We start from the raw sequence: 11309 nt of genomic DNA on the forward strand, positions 1-11309 counted from the left end.
CCATCCTACGAGTGCTTTGTTGTGGAGCACTCCCATGGCGACGAGGTCTTCGATGGTCTGCTCGTTGCTCCTTGACTTCCACCACTCCTTTGCCATGACTCCGCCCTTCTTCTGGGCGTCTCTCTTCACATTAATCCGCCCTTACTAAGGGGGTGGATGTGGTGGAGGGGGGATTGGTGATGATTTTTGGAGGAATAGGGTTTGGCAAGAGGAAGAAGAAGGTAGCGGCGGTGAATGACAATGGGGATTGGTAAAAAGTAACTTACCAGTTCTATATTATAAATAACCAAGAGCTCCGTCATTTCGTCCACCCGAGATTCTTGGGAGGCGTGCACACGCACCGCAGACGGTTGTTTTCACAACCTCGAGATCTACGCCAATAAACGCGCCCCTTCGTTTCCAGTGTACGCGCCTCTTCGTTGATAATGTGAGAGGGCCCACACTGACACACCTCTATACAGGTGCTAAGCGACTGTTCACCAGAAAGAGTAAGAAGGCAGAGTGATGTGCTATACCTGTCTGCTTTTTTGACCAGACGTGTCAGAATGGACTTCACAGAGTAAGGAGACAAATAAATACACCAAATAATAGTATAAGCGGTGCTCGTTTTTTCGCTGCATGTCTTGTGCTCAAGGATGGACCAGACAACTGCCGTGATCGAGGACTGCCCTGACCACTACAATGCTCGGGGACTGCCCTGACCACTACAATGCTCGGGGACTGCCTAGACCACTGCCGTGCTTGGGGATGGCCTAGACCACTACCGTGCTCGGGGACTGCTCCGACCACTGTCGTGCTCGGGGACTGCTCCGACCATTACCGTGCTCGGGGACTGTTACGACCACTACTGTGCTCGGGGACTGTCCCAACCACTGCTCGGAGATCGTTCCACTCAGCTACATGTGAATTGTACTCACATACAATTGAGAGACATTTAATTAGACCTTGCTACAAGGCTCATACTTCACCTTCCAGCAAGCTCGGGGACTACGTCGGTACGATGCACCTGCCGGTGCATCTAGTATCGCCTGTACAACGATTGGATTCTTAACTTCAGTGGAAATTCTTTTTTAGACCCTGGCACTATGTGCCTGTGTCACCTACTACCAGGCTCGGAGACTATGTGGGCACACTTCACCTTATGGTGAATGTGTTTATTTAATCGACCCTTATGCTTTGACTGATTGTAAGGATTACTATCGTGCTCGGGGACTGTCCCAACCACTGCTCGGAGATTGTTCTTCTCGGCTACATATGATTTGTACTCACATACAGTTGAGAGACATTTAATTAGACCTTGTTACAAGGCTCATACTTTGCCTTCCAGCAAGCTCAGGGACTACATCGGTACGATGCACTTGCCGGTGCATCTCGTATTGCTTGTACGACAATTGGGTTCTCAACTTAACTGGGAATTCTTTTTAGACCCTGGCACCACGTGGCTACGTAACCTACTACCAGGCTTGGGGACTAAGTGGGCACACTTCACCTTATGGTGAATGTGTTTGTTTTTCGACTCCTACACCTCTGATGATCAAGGACGCTACGCTTCAAGACGCACTTACATTTCTGTTCAGAAATACAAGTGGGCACACTTCCCAGAACGGAAATCTTTTTCTTTTTTCTTAAGAGCACCATACATTCTTCGGACAACCTATTTCTCTGGCGACAATGGTGATCAGAGATATCAAGGACTCAAGCCTTACTTGTTGGAGAAGGTTAAAATGGCGTGTCACAGCATAATACATGGTGCTCGGGGACTAGCTGTGGGGGTATTAACCCCTATACCCTTATAGCTAAGCTTGGGCTGGCCCAGATCGGTGGGTCCGGTCCACCAAAAGACGACGTGCGGCCCGGCCAACCTGATCGGAGTCCTGCGCAAGGAGTCAAGGCGGATTTGGCGATCAAGCAAGATCCTGGTCGGTTAGAATAGGAATCCTTGTCCGGCCACATATGACAATTGTAACTGGCTAGGATTAGTTTCTAGATCTATAACCCTGCCCCTTGGACTATATAAGGCAGGCAGGGGACCCCTCTAAAAAACATCTCTCTTTAAGTTATGGCCATGTAGGTACTTCAAGTGCGGGTTTCGAGGCGGCTCATGGGGGTTTCAGTTATGGTAGTAGAGGAACTAGGAGGGAGAGGAAGTCTTAGACTTTGTTGTAGCTTTTGATCTAATGATAGCTAACACTTTCTTTAGGAAGAGACAGTCCCATTTAGTGACCTTTAGAAGCAGCCAATACTCTAGTCAAATCGACTTTGTCCTTACAAGAAGGAGGGATAAACGAGCATGCGTGGACTGTAAGGTGATACCTGGAGAAAGTGTGGTCTCTCAACACAAGTTGCTGGTGGCTGACTTCCGCTTTTTGGTGCAAGCTCGTAGGAACAAACAAGCTAGGGTTGCTACAACGAAGTGGTGGAAATTGGAAGAGGAGGCATCAAAGGTCCTTAAGGAAAGGGTTATTGAAGAGGGCCCTTGGAAGGATGAAGGCGATGCAAACAACATGTGGGAGAAGATGGCAACATGCGTTCGGAAGGTTGCTTCAGAGGTGCTTGGAGTGACCAAAGGGAGCGGATGCGACTCGAAAGACGCTTGGTGGTGGAATGAAGATGTGCAAAAGGCTATTAAGGAAAAGAAGGAGTGCTATAAGCACTTGTACCAGGACAGGTGTGCAGACAACATAGAGAAGTATAAGGTGGCAAAGAAGACTTCAAAACGGACGGTGACTGAGACAAAGGGGCGTGCCTATGAGGACCTTTACCAATGTTTGAGTACGAATGAAGGGGAGGAGGACATTTATATGATGGCTAGGGCTCACGATAGAAAGACAAGGGACTTCAACCAAGTTAAGTGCATAAAGGATGAGAGGGAGCAACTCTTGGTGAAGGAGGATGAGATTAGGTATAGATGACAAGAGTATTTTGATAAATTGTTCAATGGTGAGAATAAGAACACCAACGTTCAGCTGGACGACTCATTTGATGACACTAATTAATAGGCGCTTTGTGCGGAGGATTCAAGAATCGGAGGTTAGAGAAGTCCTGAAAATGAGGAAAGGGGCAAAGCGATGGGCCCTGTTGGTATCCCAATCAAGGTGTGGAGATGTCTTAGGGATATAGCTATAGTATGGCTAACCAAGATGTTCAACAATATCTTTCGATCGAACAAGATGCCTGAAGAGTGGAGAAGAAGCATATTGGTACCAATCTACAAGAACAAGGGAGACATCCAAAGTTGTACTAATTATCGAGGAATTAAGTTGATGAGCCACACCATGAAGCTATGGGAGAGAGTCATTGAGCAACGCCAGCTAGGAATGACACAGATATCTACGAACCAATTTAGTTTCATGCCCGGAAGGTCAACCACAGTAGCAATCTTCCTAATAAGACAAGTTATGGAGCGGTTCAAAGAGCAGAAGAAAGACCTACATATGGTTTTCATTGGCTTGGAGAAGGCTTATGACAAGATACCAAGAAATGTTATGTAGTGGGCTTTGGACAAACACAAAGTCCCATCAAAGTATGTGACCCTCATCAAGGACATATACAACAATGCTGTGACTAGTGTTCGAACAAATGATGGTAACACGGCTTACTTCCCGATTAAAATAGGACTTCATCAAGGGTCAGCCTTGAGCAATATTTAAGGGGATATCCCTTGGTGTATGTTGTTCGCTGATGATGTAGTGTTAGTGGACGAAAGCTAGGCGGGAGTAAATAGGAAACTAGAGTTGTGGCGGCAGACCCTTGAGTCTAATGGTTTTAGATTAAGTAGAACTAAAACCGAATATATGAGATGTGACTTTGGTGGAGCTACACAAGAGGGAGATGTGAGTTTGGAAGGTCAAGTAGTGCCTAAGAAGGATACCTTTCGTTATCTAGGATCAATGCTACATAGGGATGGAGATATTGATGCGAACATTAGCCATAGAATCAAAGCAGTGTGGATTAAGTGACGACAAGCTTCTGACATTCTTTGTGACAAGAGGGTGCCATAAAAGCTAAAAGGCAAGTTTTATAGAACGGCAATTAGACCGGCTATGTTGTATGGAGCAGAATATTGGCCTACAAAGGTTCGACTTGTTCAACAACTGAGTGTTGCAGAAATACATATGTTGCGATAGATTTGTGGTCACGCAAGAATGGACCGAGTTAGGAACGATGATATACGTGACCGTCTAGGGGTAGCACCAATTGAAGAAAAGCTTGTCCAACATTGATTGAAGTGGTTTGACCATGTCCAAAGGAGACCTTTAGAGGCACCAGTGCATTGTGAAGTCCTAAGCAAAGCTAATAATATGAGGAGTGGTAGACCGAAATTGACATGGAGACAATTAAAAGAGACTTGAAAGCTTAGATTATACCTAGAGATCTATGTTTCAATAGGAGTGCTTGGAAAGCAGCTATTGAAATGCCTGAACCGTGGGTTTCAACTCTAGACTACCTCAACTTGCTTGGACGGACAAGCTTTGTTGTTGTTGTTATAGATCAAAATGCAATGGCGCAGATTCTGAGAAGCTCTAACGTTCAAAAATCAGCTGACCGATCAGGTCAAGTACACCGTTTCTCTTTCTCACCGTTCATATTAACAAACATCCGAATTGCTCCTCTGCAGGCTCACTGACAAACAAAAGAGAATTTACCAGAGTAACAAATACTGAAAATGAATACCAACAGGAGAACAGAGCCCGGGGACCAAAGCTAGTAATTTGAGTTTCCAATATATGACAACACAGTGACAATGACATTGTATGATTTTTGCAAACAGTTTATGCGAGTGAAGCCACAAATAGTAAATAAAACTTTCGATTAAGTGTTATATCATAAATTATCACAACAGAGCATCCATAGATAAGCACCGTGCACACCGGATTCAATTACTAAAGACTAATCAACCTGCAGTACTTAACTGAGCACCTGCAACATGCACACCCCAAAGGCCCCGTTCGCTTCGCTGTAAAAACAAGCCGAAACACTGTTCCAGTTGATTTGTTGTGAGAGAAAAACACTGTTCCGGCTAAAAAAACAAGCTAAAAAAGACGGATTATAAGAGAAGCGAACATGGCAAAACCACGTGTAGTACGACAAATTATCAGATAACACAAACAGGTTTTGCATACCATAGACAGAGTGGACCTGCAAGCTCTAGGCTATTTACCAAAAAAGATTTTGTTCGCTGTAGCACTGAATGCATGTTCATACCATTTCACTCCCATCATGAAACCAATAGCAATACATGCAATAGTGTCCAGTACCATCACCCCAATCCTTATTGGCTCATTGATGTTCTCCCTATCAAAAGGATGTGCATAATGCATGAATGTTAGTATCATTTCACTTCACTTGAGTAAAAATCAAATAAGTTGTAGCACCTCCTATTATTTACCTCACAGCTTCAGCTTTAATTATAGCCACCTCATCATCAATAATACTAGCTATCTTGGCATCTATCTCCACTCCCTCCTTTTCTAAATTTGCCAACATATGTTCAACCTCCTTCGTCTTCCTAGCAACATCAACTCTAGCTCCATTGCGGGATCCACCCTGATAGGATTAATTAGAGAAATATAGCTGAGACGGTAATGCATAAGTTAAAACAATATTCCTTTCAGAATCTGTCCTATCAAACCTTCAAAAGTTTGACCAGTAATAGTGTGTCCTAAAGCTATCATGATTGACTCTATGAAATTTATATCACTAGACTTGTTATTGGAAATGCTTTAACAACAGTACAATTTCGAGCATCATTGATAAAGCTATAAAGTAGTGGTAAAGTTATATTTTGAGAAACACAAAAGGTCACTAAGGTAAATAAAAACAGGAGGATGAATTAATTGTTCATCATATCCGCCGTGTACTAAATGTGGAGGCAGGGACCAAGGCTCCTCCACCCACTACAAATTGGTGCAGTAAAAACTAATTAGCACCACTTTCTTTTAAGCAGAAGTAACAAATTTAGCACATATCTATGATAGGCCTCCTCTGCAATCCGGCACTTATTATGCACAGTTAAATGGCATTATTCCCTATTAGGCTTTGTTTGGCATACTGGTAAAAGGCCAGGATACCGGCCTCAAAGGGGAAGCCCACCACGAGGGGGAGCAACCCCCGAGTTGCTCAAAAACCCATTTGGCTTGGCCCAGGAAGGTAGGTTTCCTGGCCCAATACTCCCGAAACCCTGGGGAAATCGTTCCACTGCTCTAGCCCTTGGAACTCTACCATCCCATGCGACTCACGAGTGGAGAGCGCCTCTCCTCTAGCTGAGAACACAGGCACCGCCTCATCCGCCAACGCTAGTGCTTCTCACCTCATCTGCCAACACCGGTGCGTCTCGCCGCCTGCACCGCCGCCCCATCCACCTGAGCTGCCACCTTCCTTCCTCCACAGCACCGTGGCAATGGCGAGAACAGTGGGCGAGTTAGTATTTGAGATTGTCCTGGTTTTGGTTTCCAGTTTCTTGGCTAGCTCCTAGTTACGTGGTACTCCTAGTACAGTGCCAATGAGAGAACCTCCATGTAGCATATGACATATTATTTTAGGCCATGAACAGTACTAAAAACTAAAGTACCAAGCCCTATAAACATCTGCATCATGGCTGTAATTATCATGGTAGAAGCAAATAGCTCCATTTTTTAATATAGAAAGATTGACAGGAAGAGCATCTCAGCTTCATTTTCTAAAGACTCTAGTCATAGTGTTCCCTTGACTCAAGAGGAATGACTCAAAAACGAAATTAGATTAGATGGAGCTGAAATGTCTAAATCCTAATGTATATAAGATACTATCATTGTCCTTTTAAGCAATATATTTCCAAATATACAAAGTTCATACATGTCGTGTGTTTTCAGGTGTTACGCAGACAAGATTATTCTGATTTTTCCATATCCCATGTTCTTTTAGCTGGGCAGTTTGTATGACGTCCATAGGCTTTTTGCTTGTAGTACCAAGGAAAGTTCTTGTGATGTACTCCGTATCTGGGAAAGGAGTTGTTACTAGAGGGAACTTTTAGCAACCAATCTCAGATATTAATGGTTTAGCTTCAGTTAATATAATTCTGTTCTGTACAATTTAATCTTTGCTATATCTTATTACTGTAAGAGAGATATACTTGGATAAGCTCAGCACGCACTAAGCTCCTAATCTGAATGTCATGTTTTCTGAACTATTGTAATTAATGATCTCACAGGTATAGATATGCGGATATGACATTTTCCCAAAAGAAATATGATACATGGATATGTTTTATCTCTTTAAAATTTAAATTAATAACAATGAATATTAAAATTCAAGACAAACCAGGAGGGAAAGGAACAAATAAAAAGATAATTGGGAGAAGGCACTGAATATGTTGGATCAGAAGGAGAAGCAACAAATCAATCAAGAAGAAGACATTGATTGGAAGAAACTTTCTGCTCATACTTGCTGGTGGGTGATGGCTTGTTGTGGACTTGCAAGCGGGCGGCTTGTAATCGCTGGCATTGGGTAGCTCGCTGTGGCTGGGTGGCAGCGCTCCTGTCGGCAGGGGCAGACAATGGTGGCTCAATGCATGTATGCTGTGTCGGGTGGGGGGTGACGGATGTCGCAGGGTCGAGGGGATAAGGCTGCTTGAGTGAGCTGGGCCGTATCGGCGTGAGTTTGCGACTAGGCTGATATGTTTCAGCCCGAGTGTCATGTTTTTCCTCTTTTTTTTATTCCTGATAATTCTCCAATACATATCGAACGCATATCGACTACGCCCCCTACCTGACGTATCAAGGTATCATAGGTAATGATCATGACATTAATGTTGCAGCCATTCTTTTGTATTTTCCTATTTTCCAGAATTCTAGTGATTTTCTATGGATTTTTGTTTTTTCATGATTTTTTGGATTTTTCTGGGCAGCATTCAAATTTCCTGTAATATATTTTGAAATTTTCTTCATAACATTTAAAATATTCTGCAATGAAATCTTTAAACCTTGATCCAAACAAACCAATCCCTCATATCCCCAAATAAACCAAACGCTAATACCAGGGTGAAAGGGATTGGGTGGTGGGAGGGAATCAACCCTATCCCCTCTGGTGTATTATATCCCCTGGTGCAAATTTCCAAATGTCCCAAACAAACCCTTGTCAGGTCCAATTACAGAACCCCTCTGCTAACAAGGGTCTGAACTAGGTAATTGCATCAAACCACCTATCTTTGTTATTGTCTGGGGAAAAAGCCCATGTCGCATCATATAATGTGTTGCGTAAATTTCAGCAAACCCCAAATTTCATGGTCAAAGTTGCATAAAACACCAGGTATTATAACTAACGACACATAACCCCAGCAATTACGGTTCCAAAGTTTCACAAAACCCCACCCAAATACATGTTGAGCAAATATTTATTGAAATTTTAAAATATAGTGCATATGTACATTCTAATGGTTGATTTCTGATTAAGGTTATTAATTTAACTCTTCATTAATACATAAAGCCTGTGGCCAAAGTCATAATACATGTTGTTTTCTGCGATTTTGACTGCAAAACATGATTTTTTCTGAAATTTACTCTAATTACTTAGTATAACAGTTTCATCGGAGTCTAATGGTTAATTCGGTGATAGACGATGGATCTCATCAGAACAGGTAGTCGGAGATCGTATTGCAGGCATCGTATGATCGTAGGTGGCTGGATCGAACAAGATGGGAACGTTACCTGAGAGGTGGGAAGCGGAGAGTCCGCCGCCGGCGAATCACAGGCGCCCAGATCCCGCTGAGGAGTGCTGGAGGGAGAGTGCAGCGCCATGGCACCGGCACGCCGGAATAATCTGGAAGAGGAGGGAGGCGTCGGCCAGGGTTTGGGTGCGGTTGCTTGCTTTGCTTCTTCGATCTGGTGACCTCAGTCTCTGTCACAAGAGAATAGAGAAATCGCTTGGTTGTCTTCTTCGCTCCGTCGCTGCCGGCAAGGAATCGCTCTCCAGCGCGTGCGGGTGCAGCTGTGTCCTGCGCGGCGGCGTCGGCGTAGCTGTGCGTTTGCTGGAAGCGCTTAGCGTTGCGCTGGACCAGGTCGGTGTCTTGCACTCTGCCGACCACGGAAAAAAAATTAGTTGCAGGCGTGTTGTATAGCGCAGCCCGAGTAGCACCAGTTAGATGCCGTCCAATCATGCTGATGCTCCGATCCTTCCGTCGGATGTGCAAGCAGCGCATAGCCGCATAGCCCATGGAACTGTCCGATCCGGCTGTTTCGCGTAACTAACTCCATCAAGCCGGTTTTCCACGTTTCCATCCTCTCAAATTCCCGTCCACCGTCCCCGCAACCCGCAACAGGTTCCAGCAATCCAGCATTTAGAGAATGTTTTTGAAACTTTTTAAAGCGGCAGTTTATATACAAAACTATAAGCATCAAAATAAAATTTTGATTATACCATTAAGTTTTTTACAATAAATTTTTCAAAACAAGATCTCACATAAATATATTTAAATATTTTTTTGTTGATAAATATTTATCTAACGAAGATATAACATTATCTTTTACAGAGTAGAGACGATGTTTTAGTTTCCGAAAATAATGTTCCATCTTCACAACGAAAAATTATAGGTTTAAAAAATATTTTAGATTTAGAAGAATAAAATATTTAGTCCATCAGAATGGTATTATAATATCAATAGAAACAAAAAATCACACCTATTATAAAAATATATAGAAAAAAATAAAATAATAAAAAATTAAATGAAAAGATAAAATCAATAAAAGGTAGAACAGAACAAAAGGAAAATATAACATAAAAAACAAAAGGGAAAATACAAATAATACAAAAGGAAAAAAGGCACATAAGAGATGAAAATAGAAATATATCACATAGATATTATTCGAATAAAATAAAATATACTATAGAGTATCTCACGGATACTACATGAATAATCAAAGGTTCATAAATAATATAAATAGAAAATATTAATAAAAAGATAGAACAAAGCAAAAGGGAAACAAAAAAGTTTTAAAAAAATAAAACAGAACATCACATGGATAATGCTTAAACAACCAAAAATATATCATAGAACATCTCATCGGTCACCAGTACTATGTGAGTACTCAAAGACAATCGAGAAAACTTCCCATTTATACTACTGATAGCCCTATATTTGGTTTTAGTAATTGAAACAACTAGTGGACTAACCTCTATTCTAGTGTTGTGTTTGAGATAGATTATGTCCACACCAAGGTTGAGCAAGGATGGTACTCATGGAGGTGATGAGAGGTAGCCACAAGTTGATCAAGTGCTCAACATTTGGAAAAGAGGAAAGAGAAAAACAAAATCCGAGTTGTGAAGGCAAAGGTATAAATAAGGATTTTGTTTTACTGATCAAGATGTAATAAAGTGCACGATTGGGTTTAGGATAGATGGCCACACTGTTAAGAGGAGAGCTTTAATTAGCATACTCGGTCATCTAGTGCCACTAGGTGTTTGATCTACATGCATTTGCATTTAGGCCTAGTGACACATCAGAGAGCAAGCGCAAAATGGTTTGAAAAACACTTGAAAAATGCTAACTCTAGACTATATGGTTGGCAAAACATTTGAGAGTTGGCACACTTACGAGGACATGAGAGAATGATATCGGTGCTACTGTTTAGCATGCATTGGACGTGTCCTGTGGTGCACCAGACACGGTGGCATGGGCCAAACTTTACACAAGTTTCAGCGGAGCACGATGTTGTTCGGTGTACACCAGACTGACACACTGGACAAAGTCAGTGTGGCCTGGCCGTGCATGCGCTGGTTTGAATAGGGCACACTTGACGTGTCTGGTGTGACATCAGACAGGTGCACCAGACATGTGTCTGGCAATGGCTAGTTGAGTTGAATATTGGAATTTGACCGTTAGGGCTATCCGGTGGTGGTGTTCGGTGCCACTGTTTGGTGTCTGGTGCATCTGCAGCTAGCCTTAGCCACTCTTGGAACCCCATTCACTTGTCTACACCATTAGAGAGCTGAGAAACATACTCCACTCACTTGCACTCTTGCAAGTCACATTTGGGTGAGTTTGGAGAGCTTGTAGTGCATTTGCATCATCATTCTTGCATCTTGTGGTACTAGTTGGGCTCAATAGCTGGTGAAGCTCTTGTTACTCTAGGTGATTGTTGTCACCTCGCTAACTCGGAGTTCATTAGATCATTGAGCGGCTATTGCTGATTGTTGCTAGCTCCAATCAAGCAATTGTAAGGGGCTCTTGTGCTCGTCCCCACAAGAGACGTGAAGGGCAACTCTAGTGCAATCATGGCTAGTTGGAGTGCATTATTTGAGTGGTTCTTGCGGCACCCTTGATGGGTCTAGCTTGT

At 42.9% G+C, this 11309-nt stretch overlaps 1 protein-coding gene across 3 annotated transcripts; it reads right to left on the minus strand.

The window, feature by feature from the left end:
- Window positions 1-2067: 2067 nt before the first annotated feature.
- LOC136459278 (uncharacterized) lies at window positions 2068-9050 on the minus strand. Of its 3 annotated transcripts, none has more exons than XM_066459153.1 (4): window positions 8685-9050; window positions 5390-5547; window positions 5206-5295; window positions 2068-4957 (listed from the first exon to the last, which is right to left on the minus strand). In XM_066459153.1, the coding sequence occupies exons 1-4, from the start codon at window positions 8772-8774 to the stop codon at window positions 4909-4911; spliced, it is 387 nt and encodes a 128-aa protein (XP_066315250.1). In that variant the 5' UTR covers window positions 8775-9050; the 3' UTR covers window positions 2068-4908. The 3 variants fall into 3 exon arrangements, with proteins under 3 accessions (XP_066315250.1, XP_066315249.1, XP_066315247.1); XM_066459152.1 differs by having other exon boundaries at window positions 5124-5295; XM_066459150.1 differs by lacking the exon at window positions 2068-4957 and having other exon boundaries at window positions 5064-5295.
- Between the last annotated feature and the right edge of the window lie 2259 nt (window positions 9051-11309).

This window comes from Miscanthus floridulus, chromosome 6, assembly GCF_019320115.1.
Source record: "Miscanthus floridulus cultivar M001 chromosome 6, ASM1932011v1, whole genome shotgun sequence".
Lineage (NCBI taxonomy): Eukaryota > Viridiplantae > Streptophyta > Magnoliopsida > Poales > Poaceae > Miscanthus > Miscanthus floridulus.